Source organism: Zalophus californianus, chromosome 10, assembly GCF_009762305.2.
Source record: "Zalophus californianus isolate mZalCal1 chromosome 10, mZalCal1.pri.v2, whole genome shotgun sequence".
Classification (NCBI taxonomy): domain Eukaryota; kingdom Metazoa; phylum Chordata; class Mammalia; order Carnivora; family Otariidae; genus Zalophus; species Zalophus californianus.
Window position 1 is genome coordinate 69518918 of NC_045604.1, and position 18798 is coordinate 69537715.

Here is an 18798-nt window from a genome sequence, read left to right on the forward strand (position 1 = left end):
TCACAAAAGAAAAACTTAAATCTGATGATCAAGCCTCCAGCTCCAACTCCTAAGAATTTCAAAGACAAGCGGGATCATGTTAAAAAAGACATCATGAGGCTATAATCAGCAAAATCCAGGGTATGAGACTTCTAAAAAAAAATTAGTTTCTTCAAACAAATAGATTTAAAAAGATTTACAAAGCATTCTAACGTTTGGCCCTTATTTTGAATCCTGAGTCAAAGAAATAAAACTATAAAAGAATCCTTTCTGAAGTAATCTGGGAAATGTGAACTCTATCAGATGCTAGGAAATTATTTTTAAAGATGACTGTTTTTAGTAAGTCCTCAAATTCTAGATGTACTATTTACATATTTACAGATGAACTTCTACCTTGGAGCTATAAAAAGTAATCGGGGCAGGGGGGCACATGTCTGCTTGGCTCAGTTAGTGGAGCATGTGACTCTTGATCTCAGGGTTGTGGGTTTGAGCCCCATGTTGGGTATAGATACTACTTAAAAATAAAGATCTTATTTACTTGAGAGAGAGAAATCGAGCATTAGCTGGGGGGAGGGGCACAAGGAAAGGGAGAAGCAAAGTCTCTGCTGAGCAGGGAGCTGGACATGGGGCTCCATCCTAGGACCTGGAGATCATGACCTGAGCCAAAGGCAGATGCTCAACTGACTGAGCCTCTCAGGCGCCCCTTAAGATTATATTTTTGGGGGCACCTGGGTGGCTCAGTCAGTTGAGCATCTCCCTTTGGCTCAGGTTCTGATCCCAGAGTCCTGGGACTGAGCCCCACATCAGGCTCCTTGCTCAGCGGGGAGTCTGCTTCTCCTTCTCCCTGTCTCCCAGCTCTCACTCTGTATCCCAAATAAAGAAAATCTTTAAAAAAAGGGGGGGGGAAGAAAAATATAATCTTAAAAAAACAAAATCCAGGGGTGCCTGGATGGCTCAGATGGTTGGGCATCTGCCCTCAGCTCAGGTCATGATCCCAGGGTCCTGGGATAGAGCCCCGCATCGGGATCTCTGCTCTGTAGGAAGCCTGCTTCTCCCTCTCCTGCCCCCCTGCTTGTGTTCTCTCTCTGGCTGTCTCTTTCTCTGTCAAATAAATAAAATCTTTAAAAAAAAATCCAGTGGGGAAACACAAGGATAAAGATGAAACAAGAGTCTTCATGTCAATAATCACTGGAAACTGGGAGACAGAATCCAGAAATTTCATTATAATATCCTGTTCACTTCTAGATCTTTAGAACTTTTCCTTAACACATTTTTAAAAACATGCCAAGTAGATTCTGTCACCACCAAGTATGATACCAGATCTCAACACACATGGCAATGGCAATGCTGAAATATTTACACATAAAGTGAGATGTGTGCGGTTTGTTTGGAGATCTGTGAGAAGCTGTGGGAAGATGAAACCCAGCTGGCTGTGGAATGATCGCTCCCAACGCTAAGTGATGGGTACAAGGAAATTCATCTTAAGATTATATCCACTTTTGATATTTGAGATTCTCCATAAATAAAGTTTAAAAAAAAAAACCTTCCTGGTGGGACACCTGGGTGGCTCAGTTGGTTAAGCATCCAACTCTTGGTCTCGGCTGAGGTCATGATCTCAGGGTCTTGAGATTGGGCCCTGCATTGGGCTCTGTGCTTGGTGGGGAGTCGACTTGAGATTCTCTCTCTCCCTCTGCATCTTCCCTCCCTTGCAGGTATGCAATCTCTCTCTCTCTCTCAAATCAAACAATCCCTGGCAAATCAACCTTTCTTAGTCTTTTTTTTTTTTTAGATTTTATTTATTTATTTATTTGAGAGAGATCAGGAGCAGGGGGGAGGGGAATGGGGGAAGCAGACTCCCCACTGAGCAGGGACCCCGATGCGGGACTTGATGCCAGGACCCTGGGATCATGACCTGAGCCGAAGGCAGACGCTTAGCCCAGGCCGCCTCTTAGTCTTTTTTTTTTTTTTAATAGAAAAATAGTCTATGTAATCATAGCTTTAAACTGCTCTATGAACACAACTCCCTACATCCTTTTTGCCAGCAGAGCCTCAGAATTCTGACCCAGAACCAATCCTTAAACTGACAGTGTGACACAGGCTTCCAGCAACTGCTCTTCCAACACTCTGCTAAACCCTAACCAACCAAGGTCAGCTTGTGACAAGAAGCAAGCTGCTGCTGTTGGGGGGCCTGGGCTGGCTCAGTCGGAAGAGCTCGTGACTCTTGATCTCAGGGTCACGAGTTTGAGCCCAACGTTGGGTCTAGAGATTATTTAAATTAAAAAAAAAAGGGCGCCTGGGTGGCTCAGTTGGTTAAGCGACTGCCTTCGGCTCAGGTCATGATCCTGGAGTCCCGGGATCGAGTCCCACATCGGGCTCCCTGCTCAGCAGGGAGTCTGCTTCTCCCTCTGACCCTCTTCCCTCTCGTGCTCTCTATCTCTCATTCTCTCTCTCAAATAAATAAATAAAATCTTTAAAAAAAAAAAAAATTAAAAAAAAAAAAGGCAGCAAGCTGTTACTTTTAAATAAGTGTCTGCGTCCCTGCATTTGAAATAGTAAGGGGGGGGCGCCTGGGTGTCTCAGTTGTTGAGTGTCTGCCTTCGGCTCAGGTCATGATCCCAGGGTGGTGGGATCCAGCCCCGCATCGAGCTCTCTGCTCTGCGGGAAGCCTGCTTCTCCCTTTCCCACTCCCCCTGCTTGTGTTCCCCTTCTCACTGTGTCTCTCTCTGTCAAGTAAATAAATAAAACCTTTAAAAAATAAAAAAAACAGGGACGCCTGGGTTGCTCAGTTGGTTGAGCGTCTGCCTTCGGCTCAGGTCATGATCTCAGGGTCCTGGGATCAAGTCCCGCATCCGGGCTCCCTGCTCAACAGAGAGTCTGCTTCTCCCTCTGCCTGCCGCTCCCCCTGCTTGTGCTCTGACAAGTAAATAAAATCTAATAAATAGATAAACAAAAATAATAAATAAATAAATCTGAAATAGTAAGGGACTGCCTCCAAGGAGGGGAGAGCACAGTCCACATTTTAAAGGCCGGGTCTACCAATTCTCCAAGTAGTGTATCTTCAATAAGACCACAAAAAAAAAAAAAAATCTAGAGGTGAACTCTCTAGTACACACAATTTTGTACCTTTGTCTTGCTTGAGGTATCACCACAATTTTGTCATTAAGATTCTGTAAAGTTTCGAGGGCAGTCTATGACAGGAGTAAATCATAATTTACTAACTCATTTCTCTCTTCTTGAACATTTCTGCTGTGTCCAATTTTTCAATGTTATAAACAATCCTACCATAAACACATTTGTGTACCAACGTCTGCTTGTATTTCTAATTACTTCCTAAGGCTAGAGATTTGTAAAAATAAATCATAAGGCAGAAATATTTTTACATTTTCATTTCTGCCTATTATTATGTTAGCTAACAGGACCTGATAACTTCACATGATACAGAAAATATAGTTTCTTCTTCTCCCCTCCCACAAGAAATAATCACTTAATGGGGCCCCTGGGTGGTTCAGTCAGTGAGACATCTGACTCCTGATTTCAGCTCAGGTCATGATCTCAGGGTCGTGAGATCTAGCTCAGTGCTGGGTGTGGAGCCTGCTTGGGATTCTCTCTCCCTCCCTGCCCCCACCCCTGGCTCCTGAGTGCTTTCTCCAAAAAAAAAAAAAAATCACTTAGGATTTTGGTATATAGGGGCGCCTGGGTGGCTCAGTCATTAAGCGTCTTGCCTTCAGCTCAGGTCACGATCCCAGAGTGCTGGGATTGAGCCCCGCATTGGGCTCCCTGCTCAGCGGGAAGCCTGCTTCTCCCTCTCCCACTCCCCCTGCTTGGGTTCCCTCTCTCGCTGTGTCTCTATCAAATAAAAAAATAAAAAAATAAAAAATTGGTATATATTTTTTAAAACTGCATTAAAATGCACACCTAAGCACTCAATTTTTATTCCAACCAAACAAGACAGTTTGGTAAGTTTCCATTTTTTCTTCTTCACATCAATGTATATTATACATCTGTCTTCTTCAGCTGTGCAGTATTTCATTTCACTATAACATGACTATTTAGCTCCTCTAAAAACAAACGTACTTGGGCGCCTGGGTGGCTCAGCCGATGAGCGTCTGCCTTCGGCTCAGGTCATGATCCCAGGCTCCTGGGATTGAGCCCCGCATTGGGCTCCTTGCTCGGCAGGAAGCCTGCTTCTCCCTCTCCCACTCCCCCTGCTTGTGTTCCCTCTCTCGCTGTGTCTGTCAAATAAATAAATAAATCTTTAAAAAAAAAAAAAAGTACTTGGGTATTTTCACTTTTTCACTAATTCAAAACGATGCAATGAACATCTCAAGTCTTCTCATACACACGCAAATGTCCTTGTAGGACAACTTCTTACAAATTGCTTAAATATTTTAAATTTATAAAAAGGGCTGATGAGCTCTTGCAGAAGATCTGCTAAAAGTCAAATGTCAATCTATAAATTCAGCAACTGATTATGAAAATAGATCTTAACAATAGGGGCGCCTGCGTGGCTCAGTCGGTTAAGCTGTCTGCCTTGGGCTCAGGTCATGATCCCGGGGTCCTGGGATCGAGCCCCACATCGGGCTCCCTGCTCCGTGGGGAGCCTGCTTCTCCCTCTCTATCTCAAATAAATAAATAAAATCTTAAACAAAAAAGATCTTAATGACGCCTTCTGTAAAGATACATTTTATTTTAAACCAATATATCATGAATTAATAAATCAACTAAAAATCCAAGTTTTAGCAAGGTTTTTCTTTTATAAAAAAACAAACAAAAGGCATGGATGTCTTAGCAGGACCATCTAGTGTGCAAAGCTTTCCTACTGACCCGATTACAAGAATCTGTTCTAAAAATATATATATACACCCCTTGTATAACAAAAATGGTTTAAAATATAACTCAAATGCTTGTCAGCTTTAATATATTCGATAAGCTTTTCAACATTAAAACAAACGTTCTGAGTTTGAGGTCAGGTGTCCCCCTGGCCAGACCACTACAAGGGGTCCAACTACTCTGCCAGCACCACATGGTGCTGCCTCCATTAATACTGGCAAATAACATCAGGCTTAAGGCACTTCCTGAAACTCTGGTAAATGGTGGGTCCACCTAACAGAGTTATAACCAATAATGGAGATTCTACCAAAACACCTGGTGAGCTACAGAATATGCTACTAAGAAAAACCAGAACCAATCATGGATTAGTGATGGTTTACAACCTGTGACTACGAAACCTATGCCCATTTCCCAACAGTGATGACCGCACTGCAGCCCTTCCAGAAACCAACCTCAAGAGGGATGCCTGGGAGCTGCTGGTCCAGGGCCTGGGCCTTGGACAGTGCAGGGGCCTCACAGAAGGCCAGGAGCCCAGAACCAACAGCAGCTCAGGGGTTGGGGGCGGGGGAGGGGGGCAGCAGCAGGTCAGGATTATCAAGAGTCAGTCCACTGACCACATCTGACCAAAATGTTTCTGAAGAGTTTTCTGCTTCTCAAAATGACCATTTTGATACAAAAAATCACAACTAGCTTTCTGATAAATATATTTCTTCATCGTGCATCAGCTATCTTTAAAAAATGAAACTGACCTCCAGAGAGAGCTACTGGATGGCTGGTTACATGGAAAGGGGAGACTTTTTACCAGAGCCTTTTAGACCTCTGGAAATCTCCCACAGTGAACATGCATTACCTGCCAAAAAGATTTAAAAACCTAAGGGCGCCTGGGTGGCTCAGCTGGTTAGGCGACTACCTTCGGCTCAGGTCATGATCCTGGAGTCCCGGGATCGAGTCCCACATCGGGCTCCCTACTCAGCAGGGAGTCTGCTTCTCCCTCTGACCCTCTTCCCTCTAGGGCTCTCTATCTCTCATTCTCTCTCTCTCAAATAAATAAATAAAATCTTTAAAAAAAAAAAAAGATTTAAAAACCGATTTTCATCAAACTAACAACAAATCTGTATTTTGAGAAAAGTCTTTATTTTTCCATTAAAGTTTATTACTCTGTAAAAGTAAGGAGACAAATAGTTCTTTTAGCCTGGTTTTTTAAAGTCAGGCCACTTTTAATTACTTTACTCATCAGAGTAACCCATGTACATCCCAACACTACTGATACATATAAATTAAAAACTTAAAGGCTCCACGCTGAGTATGGAGCCTACTTTAGAAAAACAAAAGAAAAGAAAAATTTAAAGGTGGGGTAAATTGTATGGCACATGAATTATATCTTAAAGCCACTGAAGAAACTTTTTAAGGTAAAATATCCCTAACACCCAGAGGTATCTTCCTCTTAGCTTTATAAAGCAACATTCCACCGTGTGATAGCACAATTTATACAACCAGTTCTCCATTAATAGTTTCATTACAGCCTCTTCTCCCTTTAAAAAAAAAAATCTGCAACGAGCATCTTTTCTGTGTACTCATCTGCACATATCCCTAACATATGTTCCCAACAGCGGAGTTCTGGAACGAGTACGTATATGCATTTCACATGCTGACTATGCCCTGACAGACTGCCCTCCTTCAAATATGGCTACTCCAAAATGCCCTTCATTCTTCAGGGCAGAAGGACCTCTTCCACTGGTTATCAAATATTTTAATATGAACTATCTATAGGATCAACAATTATTTTTAAGGAGTTGGGGGGAAGGGTGGTTACCTTTTTAACTGAAAAAGTAATTCCTCCAGGTGGTATATTTTCACATAGTACACAAAGGTCTCTTGCCCTGCTCTAACCCTCAAACCAAGTTAAAAGTGGTTGTAATCTCTTGGGTTCCTCTAAAACACCTCTCTGCACATCTGAACATGTTAACAAGTGTACAACACCCTTCCTTATTAAAAAAAAAACAAAAAAAACCACACACTATGGAGGGGTACCCGGCTGGCTGAGTGGTAGAGCATGCAACTCTTGATCTCGGAGTGATGAATTTAATAAGCCCCATGCTGGGCACACTGCTCACTTAAAAGCAAGTAAGTTAAAATAAGGATGTATGCAATTTAAAAAACAAGACACGGGGCGCCCGGGTGAGCATCCAACTCCTGGTTTCAGCTCAGGTCTTGATCTCAGGGTCATGGGATCGAGCCCCATGCAGGGCTCCGCGCTCAGAGGGGAGTCGGCTTCTTTCCTCTCCCTCTGCCCCTCCCACTTGCACATGCACCCTCACACGAGTGCCCACTCCCTAAAAATAAATCCTAAAAAAAAAAAAAAAACCACCAACATCTTAAAAAAACAAACACTATGGGGACGAGCCTGGGTGGCTCTGTGACTCCTGATTTCGGCTCAGGTAATGATTTCAGGGCTTGTGAGATCCAGCCCTGCCTCTGGCTCTGCTCAGCGCGAAGCTTGCTTGTCCCTCTCCTTCTGCCCCCAAGCCCACTCCTGCGTGCGGCGTTCTCTCAAGTAAGATCTCCTAAAAAATTAAGTTAAATTAACAAACACTAGGGAAACGTGATATCACACTTTGCTTATCCACTTAATCTGCCTTGCAGATAATTTCACATCAACAATACAGTCAACTGGCTCAATTCTCTTTCACAGTTACACATCATTCCATCCTAAAGAGCAACTATGATTTAGGCAGTCCCTTACTGAGGAAGCTTATTTGGTTCCTGTTTTCTGCAGTTATAAATGCTGAAGGAATATTCTAGAACAAATGTATCTTTGTACATATGCAAGCATATCAGTGAGATATAATCTTAGAACTGGCCATGCTGGTATGTGTTTTCACATCTTGAGATGTTGAGTTACCCAGGAGGAGTAGCAGGATCGTTTAATCCCCCATTTCTTCAGTTTTGAGTGAGGGTGAGCACCAGCCATAGGATTAGATGCCCACCAGGCAATGCCCTTTTCTATCCTTTGCCCATTTTTTTATTGGGCCATTGATGCCATCTATGTCCCTTATGATAAATTTTACATATAAAGGTAACTAGCTCATCATCATAAACACTGTAAATACCCTGTCCCAGTTTATTCTCATCATACGTATGGGAACTTTTTTTTCAGTCATCTTCACAACCAACGTAGGGCTTAAACTCACAACCCCAAGATCAAAAGTCACATGCTCTTCAGACTGAGCCACCAGGCGTCCCATGTACAGGTACTGTTGACAGGCTAAATTTTAAGTTTTTATACAGACAAATGTACCCATCTTTCTCTTATAGCTTCTAGACTTTATAGCATCAAGATGACAAAACAAAATTCATTTCCTGGGGCTCCAACTGGGTTATTTTCCTACTGGCTAATGCATAGTTTTCAATAATATTCATTAAAAACAAAAAAACAACAACAAAAAAACACACCCCACTTTCTGCACACTGGCTGAACACACCTCCTTCAAAATATATTAAATGACTCTGTGTGTTTCAGTCACTGACACCATTTCTTCTATGACTGTTTTCTAACTTTAAATTCATCAGTCATTTAAAAAAATGCACTGACCGGACGCCTGAGTGGCTCAGTTAAGTGGCTGCCTTTGGCTCGGGTCATGATCCCAGGGTCCTGGGACTGAGTCCTGCATTGGGCTCCTTGCTACACGGGGAGCCTGCTTCTCCCTCTGCCTGCTGCTCCCCCCGCCTGTGCTTGCTCTCTGTCTCTCTCTCCCTCTCTGACAAATAAAATCTTAAAAAATAAAAAATGCACTGATATTCTGATTTAGTAGAAATGCTAAGACTTCTGATCCAGAAAACATTACTAAACCTGAGATTTCAATACACCTGTGTACATATCAGTCTCTGAAACCTGACGTCCCAAAGTAATGGCCTCTTTGCATAAGCATCTGCACGTTACTGAAGAATTAAAACTCACAATATAGAAAAATTCCCTTTCCAAGCCTCTTCTGTTAGTCAAACTGTTGCTAAAGGCATTTTTAGTTAATTCAAAGATTCAACACTGAGAACACACTGTGGTTAAAGAATGAATCTGAAAAAGAATCCATTTTAATCGCTTTTAAGACTACTGATTTAAAAACAGTTTACTACGGCTACAACACATCCTTTAAAATGTCCTTTGATTAAAAAATAAATAAATAAATAAAATAAAACAAAATAAAATGTCCTCTGGTGAGGAGGAGATGCCTTTCCTTGGCTTCCTCACACCAAGTTCTGTCCCTTCCCAGTCTTTACTTAGGAACCTGAACGCCACCAAACCTCTTCACTGACCTTTGATCATACTAGTGATGGAGGATTAGGGAAAAGAAAAAACAAATAGAGAGACCCTGTACTCTCAATGGGGAAAGAGGTGAAAACTGCTGTTAAAGGGTGAAAAAAAAAATCTTAGATATCAACAGTTTGTGACCTGGAAAATCATAGCACATTAAGGTAATATGCAGGGTTCTGTGGTAACAAAATTTCACAGAAGGGTAGGGGACGAATCAGGAAGAAAATTCTTTAAAAGGGTTCCTTTGGGAGGCAACAATTTAAAAAAAGTTGTGAAATTCCATTTTATAACCACTGAATTGCAAAAATTCTACTTTGGGGTATAAATTGATACCATGGCTTTATCAACAACAGAAACCAGAGAGAAAAAGGACACCATTACAAAACTATCTTGCAAGGATGAACATATGCATCCCTGTAAGCCAGCAAGTCCTCCCCTCGGAATAGACCCTAAATAAATCTAATATGCGTACACCAAGAACATATTCAAGAACATTCATAATACTGTTTGTAACAGCAAAACAAAACAAAACCAAAAAACCCCCACAACCTAGAATCAACCCAAATAATGACTAGAGTTTGTGGAATACTCAAGCAGCAATGAGAATAAACCATACCCAACAAAATGGGTAAACAAAAATATAATATTGAATGAAAACCGTTATTCAAGACTGTGCTATGAAACTATTCTTCTAAGGCTTAAAAACAAGCAAAAATAAAAAGTTCAAGGAATCATAAAAATATGTAATAACACTTTTAAAAGGAAATGAGACATGGGATGCCTGGGTGGCTCAGTCGGTTAAGCGGCTGCCTTCGGCTCAGATCATGATCCCAGGGTCCTAGGATCGAGTCCCACATCTTCCTCTGCCTCTCTATGTCTCTCATAAATAAATAAATAAATAATCTTAAAAAAAAAAAAGGAAATGAAACATACAAAATGCACAATAGTGTTGGGGTGGTAGACTTACAGGTACATACCACATGTTACTGGCTATGTTCTAGCTCTCAGCCCTAGTGGTGGAATAACAAGTTCTCTCTTTTGTTATTCTGCTTCATAACTTACAAATGTTACATTATTCTTGTTAGTTGATATTTGGCTCTTCACAGTAGGGACGGATTAACACAAAATAAAACTTACATCTAATTCAAAAAACAGGTCCCTTTCTTTACTTGCAATCTCATAATCTGCTCGGAGGGCCAAGTCGTGGATTTTGGTACATTCTCCTAAATCCATGCGCTGTGAGAAAGAAACAAAAGTTTACACATGAACATCTACCCACTGTAGAAAGCACATGACCTGGTGTTCCAACTGTCAACAAAATAAATACCTTTTTGAATAGTAAACTGTAATAAAAATATTAAGAAAGAGCATATAGCCAAAAACCCTTATTTTTCTTTTACCACGTTAATACGACATTTTGATACATTTAAGTGTGAAGGTTTGTCTCTTTCAGACCCAGAGATAACTGGACTAATAATGAAAACCATATTATTTAGCTTTTGCTAGTTTTATTTTTGCATCAGTCAAAAAAGAAAAGTCTATTCAGTAAGGCACCTGGGTAGATCAGTCAGCTGACTGTCCAACTCTTGATTTCTGCTCAGGTCATGATCTCAGGGTTGTGGGATAGAGCCCCATGGCAGGCTCCACACTCAGCGGGAAGCCAGCCTGGGATTCTCTCTCCCTTTCCCTCTGCCCCTACTCCCCATTCAAGCTCTAAGTAAGTAAATAAATAAATAAAATCTTTAAAAAAAAAAAAAAAGGAGAAACATCTACTCAGTGAACAGCAGCATGGGGGAGGGGAGAGGTTGCAAGGAAAAGGCCAGAAAACAAGAGTATCATCAACAGCAACAAATTTCTAGGCATTCCTTCCTGTAACCTTCACTAGTCAGGATGCTCAAATGCCTAAGGTGCAGGGGCAAGGAAAAGGAAAGAGCAGATAGCAATCAGGTTTTGGCAATTACAACACAACCTAACACCACTTGGCTTCGTGTATCTCTTTGTATACCAGAAGGCATAAAGCAGAATAGGCCATTTTAGAGCCCAAAAAAAAAAAAAAAAAAAAATCCTCCATTCTCCAAACCTAGTAAATGACCCTGGATGTAATTGGAGACCTAGAATCGGGCCACTCAGTTGCCCCATTTGAGAAACAAAAGGTTGTTTCACGAAAACAAATGACCTGTGTCACCAGTAAGATTAGCCTGATGTGCTACTATATGTTGTAAGCACATGTAGAACAATTAGACAACAGAGCACATGTCTTAACTAAATTCTGAGTGCGGGACTCTGTGACAGCACCCTCCACCTCTGGCCATCAAGAGAGCAAAAGGAAAGTCTGTATGCTAAGGATCATGCTATCAAGTCATACAGTGCAAGTTAACAAAACCCAGCATCACAATGAGGAGACACCAAGTCCAAGCACTTGGACCAAAACATGTGTCTACCTAACTAGTAAACAGAGAATGATGGAGTCCAGGGCCTCCTTTAAGCTCAAACGACAACTACATCCAAAATGAGTTCAAAAACTTCATGGATTATAAAGTCCTTAACATTTTAGGCAAATTAGGGAGGCTGGTAGTAACCTGACTCTTGGGCCCTAGTCTCACAGAAGGCGCATGCCACGTTCACTACCAAAACATCCTTTAGTAAAAACAGTGACAGAACCAACAGTGGGCTCCTTAGTGTGGAGCTCATCTTCATTTTGATCAAGGATCAACTTCTGCATTTAAATGCTAAAGACCTCTTTTCTCCTTCATTATTCCTACTGTAAAGTCATATGAGTTCATGTATGTTGGTTACATGGGGGGATGCAGAGGTAGGGCAACCGTAATTCTGTATGCCAAAGTTGTAGCCAGAACCGCTGTCCCTATATTGCTGACAACTTTTGCTTCATTCACTCTTTTAAGTATCAGTATGATTCTTTAAAATATACAGTCTCTACAAATGAAAAGCAAGCACCATAGCTGCAAAATAACTGACAAACACCAGAAACGCTTAAAAGCTAATGAAAGCTCTGTATCTCAAAGAAGACCTACCACCAGGGGAAGTAAGCACTAAAACCTTAACTACTAAGCATTTTAAATACAAATAAATTTCCATTCTAGAAACTTCACTGTCAAGAAACTTTTGACATTAGTGAACCATCCATGAAGCAAAAATTCACTGCTAGCCTTCCTTTGGGTGAGAACTCTCAAGCAGCCACGGCTAATGCCAAGCAGAGGACAGGGCTGGGTTCCATGGTTACTCTCCGACTGTATATTTTCAGTTTTGCCAAGGAGGTAGGGAAGTACTGGCCAATTCCCCTGGCAGCTAATACCACACAGAGTTGAAATACTACAGTAAGTCCTCTTCCAAAAGATTTTAAGTGGCTGTTAAATCCAGTGTCAGATCTTTTTTTACCAAACAAACCCCTATGTTCTCTACCCTCTAGTGGTCTCACACTGCTGACAGGGAAGGGTACTAAAGGCTCCTTCCAGAAGGTTTGGAAAACAAAAGTGTTTCCACTAAGACAAGTGTAACTTGTTACACTACATTCCCTCCAGCTATCTTACTCTCCCAAACTAACCAATACTGTATTTTCCCATGAAGCCTCAATAAAACTGTAACTTCCATTCCTCCTTGCCTCACCCCTACCAATGACAGGAGATGGTTTTGAGCAACAGCTTGGGCCTGGAGCAATCCTTAGAAGACTGAAGGTTACAACCTTCATTTAGCCACCTTGCTTTAAAAATTTAATCACATTCATTCCATTTCAATTTTACACAAAACACAAACTCATCAGAAGACCCATCATTCAACTCCACTCCTCACTTCCCACTTCCATGGAGCCCAAACCAGTGAGGCTCACCTTTTACAACCACCCCCATCCAATTTCCTAACCCTCATCCTAATCGACCCTCAGCAGCCCCTGACAAGTTCACTTGCATCTTCACAGGTATATGGACTGTCCTGGGTTTCCTCCTCCTTAGTCGGCTTCTTAGATTCCCCTTGCCGAGCCATCCCTGGCCAACCTGCTCAGTCCATGGCTTCTCACAACTCATCTGATTCCACAGCTTCTGCCTGCCTCTCCCACCTCTCCCCTTCACTCTCACCACTCCAGACATGCCAGCAGCATGCCTGCTGTCTCCCAGCTCTATCTTTCACCCAGGGCATACTAACCCCAAACTGTGCACATTCTTTCTCACCATTCAAGTCTCTGCTCCAATGTCCCTGAGAAACCCTTTATCAGGGGCGCCTGGGTGGCTCAGTCGGTTAAGTGGCTGCCTTCGGCTCAGGTCATGATCCCGGGGTCCTGGGATCGAGCCCCGCATCAGGCTCCCTGCTCCGTGGGAAGCCTGCTTCTCCCTCTCCCACTCCCCCTGCTTATGTTCCTTCTCTGGCTGTGTCTCTCTGTCACATAAATAAATAAAATCTTAAAAAAAAAAAAAAAAAGAAACCCTTTATCACTCTGCCTAAAACAACCCGTTATCTATTCATTTATTGTCTATCCTCTTCCTCCACTGGATAAAGTAAAGACTTTATCTTCCTGGCACCATATCCCCAGTGCCTGGCACACAGCAGGTGTTCAATAAATATTTGATGAGTTAATCTGTAACTAACACAATAAATATTTGTAGGAAATGCCCCCATTCTGGTTATTTTTCTCACCCGCATTCTGGAACAATGCTACCCAGGGATCTGACACCCCACCCCCCAGCCCTCCCTCAAAAAACTGAAATGCTTCACACTCGTGCACTTCCCTCCCTCTGCTCCTTGGCTTCTCCCACTAAGATCCATCAATAATTCCAGGTTATGATGCCTCCCCTACAGGATTTTCCTTCAGCAGAACTGCTTTTAACTAGCGGAAGCCATTAAACTACATTGATGGTACCCACAACAATCCACAGCAAAACATATCCCTATTCCAGGTCAAACTACAGGCAAAACTTCAGGTAACAAAAGGTACAGTGTTTGACATTCATTTCCTATTTGCTCTCTGTAGAGTCAGCCTGAGAAGATCTAATACATATGTGCAGTTTTCCACAGGCTGCTCCCCTCACAATGGTAATGAGAAAAGCAACAATTAATCATGAAGAAAATGTTCCCTAGTGGATGCACATTTGACCCTTAAAATGAGCAGACGGTTTTATATTCCATGAAGTGGCTGCGTAATCTGAAAATGGTGTAATGGTGGTGGTATTTACAGGACTCCTTTTCTCTATGTGGCTGAATCATGGTAGATAATTCTCCAGCCTTTAGTCTTCTTCAATCCTATCTGATTTTGTTTTTGTTTTTTTCAGATTTTATTTATTTATTTTGACAGAGAGAGACACAGCGAGAGAGGAAACACAAGCAGGGGGAGCGGGACAGGGAGAAGCAGGCTCCCCGCGGAGCAGGAAGCCCCATCTGGGGCTTGATCCCAGGACCCTGGAATCATGACCCAAGCCAAAGGCAGACGCTTAACGACTGAGCCACCCAGGCGCCCCAATCCTATCTGATTTTGAATAAACGTACATTACATAAAACTAGCATTTATCTATTTGATTCTTCTAAAGTGAACATAAAATTTTAGGGATCGATACTCATTGGATCATGTGTTGATTTCTCGAAAGAGTAAAACTCAGTGTTATACCCAACTGATCTATTAAAAACCTGAGAATTGGGTAAGAAATGTGTCTTGTTAGGGCAACCCTCTCGGATCCCCTCCCTCCTCAGGAACTTTGTACTATCACTCGGCTATCACTCAATAAACCTTGCATTGCTGCCCACCAAAAAAAAAAAGTACCTCATTAGATCAAAAGTCTAGCACTAACATATGTTCAACATGAAAACTAACCCACCAATCCAGAATTTTCAAAGAACTATAAGCTGAACTGAAGCATACTTTTTTGGTTTGGCCAAATGAAACTTCTCATACTACTTAGTTGTGAATATTATTCCTCCATCTAAACGATTCTACAAAAATATGGTAAGTTACAAAAAGAAATTTTTATAGCAGTGAAGTATACCCCGTAACAAAATTCCACCAAACTAACAATCTATCATTTGAAAGGCAGTAGGTGATTTCTGCCTGGTAAAGAAAAACAGAATTCAACCTTCCCTGCCTACACAGCTCCCAAGTCTGAGTGTTCTTTGATAGTCCCCCAACCCCGAATACACCTACCGTCCCAGCCAGGATATCATGAGGGCAGCAGTCCAGAAGGTGACTCTTGCAGACACGGTCATCTGTAAACTTGACCCTCTGTCTGGTTTCGTCTCCTGAAATTCATTTGTGGTTTTAAATAAGACAATATTATCACGTTAAACACCACAGCATATCTGGTACGACAATTCACCTGGATGATTGGCAGACTACCAAATACAATGAAAAGCTGATCTAGAGATATTTACAACTGGAGCGGAATACGGATGTTTTTTGATGCTAAATGTATTATGAAGAATCACACTTAATGAGATCTGACTCCATCATTGTGCCAAAGAAGTCAAGGAATCTGAAGAGGCTGAGCACCAAAAGGCCATTAACCCCACACATATATGTGGGCAGTAATACCAAAACCCACGCTAATCAGAGGGCCATGAAATCACCACGTATGACTTATAGCTGGTAGTTTCCACCAACAGAAGCTACATATTAATCTAATCATTTTGCTATGGACAAATGCATAGGCAGTATTTTGCCCAAAATCACATGAAGAAGAAAGCTTTCAAACTCTACCACTGACTGATAAATAATCTAGATCTAATCTTCCTATCCCCTTCACCCCCACCCTTAAAAAAGAAAGTTGGCACCTGGGAGTCACTTTTAACAAGACAATACCAAAGGAGGAAAAAAAAGGGGGGGAACTAGGTTAGTCAATACACACTGTGAGTTCCAACACATACTGTACCCATCTGCATTCTTCAAGACCTCAGCTGCAGAATTTTATGCCCGCTGTTGAAAAGTTTTAAAGGAAAAGTTTTCTTGCCCAACCTGCAGTAAGGAAGTCAGGGGAATGATACATAAAAGTAAAGGCAAAGTGGAATGTGACAAATTTTAAAGCTAATCTGTGTATACACAGAGCTGTGTAATACTAAAGGAGGAATATATTTTAGGATTTGCAAGCATCCAGGATTAATGTTGTGTCTTTTTATTGAAAATGTTTTCTTTCTAAACTACACTTTTAAAGTTATTTGTGAAAAAAAGCAAACACTTTTTTGTTATAACAGCTTAGAAATTGGTTGTGACTCACGGCTCGATGAACATGAGGCTTTTCTGCAACTCCCTTGCAGATTGATGTAGGCAGGCAAAGATACACTGAACCTTTATAAATAAAATAGAGGGGCCACAATTGTTCAGTTTGTATGAAATAAAAATATGGGAAGCAATTCAAAAGCAACTCAATATACAAAAGCACTTATTCACCTATGAAATAAAGTGCAAAGAATCTGCACAGCCCTGCGAATGTGCCAATGTGAACTTACAACTTCATTACTTCAGTAGAAAAGAAAACACAAACCACAGCAGGTATATAGTTTTGCAAAGGTGCAACCGCTTTCTCCTGAGACAACCATCATGATGATCTTTCACTCCTCCCTACAACCGTCATTGTACGACCTACCTAACGACTGCCAAGTGCTAGCTAAACAGAGGCTCTCCTGTGTGGCTGGGAGGGGAAGGGGGCTGGAAAGGCACTCGGCAGAAACCCACGTTAGAAAAGCTCAATTTACGGCTGCTCTTGGTGCAGAACAGGAACGGCCGGGGTTTCCGGGCCCATCCGGCTCCCTCGGGTTGTAGGTAGCTCCTTTCCCGAGGAGCCTCGGAGGAGCTCCGCCACCCGGCTGCCAGCGATGTGGAGCCCACGCTGGCGCCAGCCTTTCGCCGACTCCCCGGCTCCCCGAGCGGCTCCGGGCCGCGGGACCGGGAGAAAGTCGCAGGACGGCAAAGGGGGAGGGGGCTAAAGCCCCACCGACGACTCGGGCTCCGAGGGAGGAGCCCGCCAGGGACCCACCGACAGCGAGGGAGAACCCGGCCGCGGCCGCTCCCAAGGCGAACCGGCTCAGACAAAGGCCCGGCGCCTGCGGTCGGCGCGCGGGGGAGGGGAGGGTGTCCGGCGCAGGCGCAGGCGCAGACGGTCGCGGCCCCCGCCTCAGGCCGCCCGGCGGCCTCGCCTCACTCCCGCCCCAACCCCTCGCCTGTCCGGCCGCTCCGACTCACCGTCCCGGGCCGTGCCCATGAGCTGGTCCAACAGGGCCCGCATCTGCGCCTGGGCGGACATGGTGGCCGGCGAGGGCGGCAGGGACGGCCGCGGTGACTCCTCTCAGAGCGGTGGCGGTGGCGGCGGCGGCGGCGGCGGCGGTGGCGGCGGCTGCGACGACGAAGGCTGGTCGCGTCGGCCTCGAGCCCGCTCGGCTCCTTCCCGCCGCGGGGGACGCCGGGAGGAAGTGCGTCGGTACGGGCCTTTGAGCCTGCTGGGAAATGTAGTTTCTGGGGCGGAATAGGGACCGAAACTCCGCCCTGGAGGAGACGGGCAGGAGTGGTCCAAGCGAGTTGTCCGAACGGCGGAGTCAGAAAAGTTCCAACCCTGAATTTATTCTAGAGCCCAAGACCCATATATTCTGGAGACTAAACTGCAACAAAATAAAATAAGTAGGGGCGCCTGGGTGGCTCAGTTGGTGAAGCATCTCCCTTCGCCTCAGGTCATGATCCCAGGGTCCCGGGATCGAGCTCCGCATTTGGGCTACCCATTCAACCGGGAGTCAGCTTCTCCCTCTGCCCTTCCCCTCACTCGTGTGCTCTCTCTATCTCTCTCGCAAAAATAAATAAAATCTTTTAAAGAAAGATTCTCCCTCTCCCTTTGCGCGTGCTCTCAAAAAAAAAAAAAAAAAAGTATCTGGTCTGTTCTCCAAAGTGACTTACAGATTAAATCCAATTCTCTTAAAAACAGGTATGGGTCTGGGGGCGCCTGGGTGGCTCAGTCCTTAAGCGTCTGCCTTCGGCTCAGGTCATGATCCCAGGGTCCTGGGATCGGCCCCAAATCGGGCTCCCTGCTCAGCAGGAGGCCTGCTTCTCCCTCTCCCACTCCCCCGGCTGTGTCCCCTCGTTCTCTGTCAAATAAATAAAATCTTTAAAACAAATCAATAAAGGGCACCTGGGTGGCTCAGTTGGTTAAGCAACTGCCTTCGGCTCAGGTCATGATCCTGGAGTCCCAGGATCGAGTCCCACATCAGGCTCCCTGCTCCTTGGGAGCCTGCCTCTCCCTCTGCTTCTCTCTCTCTCTCCTCCTCTGTCTCTCATGAATAAATAAATAAAATCTTTAAAAAATAAAATAAAATTTTACTGAAGAATAAATGGCTAACGCTTTTCAACATAACAAAAAGGTGGAGGTAGCTGTCCAACTAAATATCACAGAGTTATTTTAAGGATATTGTAATTGAGACTGCGTGGTACCAGCACAAAAATGGAGAGCAATGAAACAATGACAGAGAATAAAGATGCCAGAGAGAAGCTGTAGGGAAATCCCCTCAATTTCCCAGTGCTCCTGCAAAAAGCCTTCGTCTTAGCCCCTTCACCTACTATGAGGATTAGATCTGCAGCCATTTATTTGTCCAGTTAATTGCTCTGGTCCGGAAGTATAACTTCCCTTTTCTCTCTAAGAGGGCCAAGTAGTTATAGACTTGGATTAGGTGCCTAGGTATTGGGGAGAATAGAGTGTTCTCTTCCCACG

The 18798-nt window shown here is 43.4% G+C and overlaps 1 protein-coding gene across 6 annotated transcripts in view; it reads right to left on the bottom strand.

Moving 5' to 3' along the window:
* The window catches only part of LUC7L (LUC7 like), a 36725-nt gene extending 19211 nt beyond the window's left edge, over window positions 1-17514 (bottom strand). The window contains exons 1-4 of one of the 6 annotated variants that reach the window (XM_027610937.2): window positions 17289-17514; window positions 16324-16394; window positions 15258-15352; window positions 10256-10354 (exon numbers count right to left, since the gene is read on the bottom strand). In XM_027610937.2, coding sequence (XP_027466738.1) covers window positions 10256-10351 — 96 coding nt within the window. In that variant the 5' untranslated portion in view covers window positions 10352-10354; window positions 15258-15352; window positions 16324-16394; window positions 17289-17514. Of the gene's footprint in view, window positions 1-10255; window positions 10355-15257; window positions 15353-15981; window positions 16303-16323; window positions 16395-17288 lie in introns of those variants that run through there. The other 5 variants (XM_027610931.2, XM_027610932.1, XM_027610934.2 and 2 more) reach the window with 5 other exon arrangements.
* Window positions 17515-18798: the final 1284 nt, after the last annotated feature.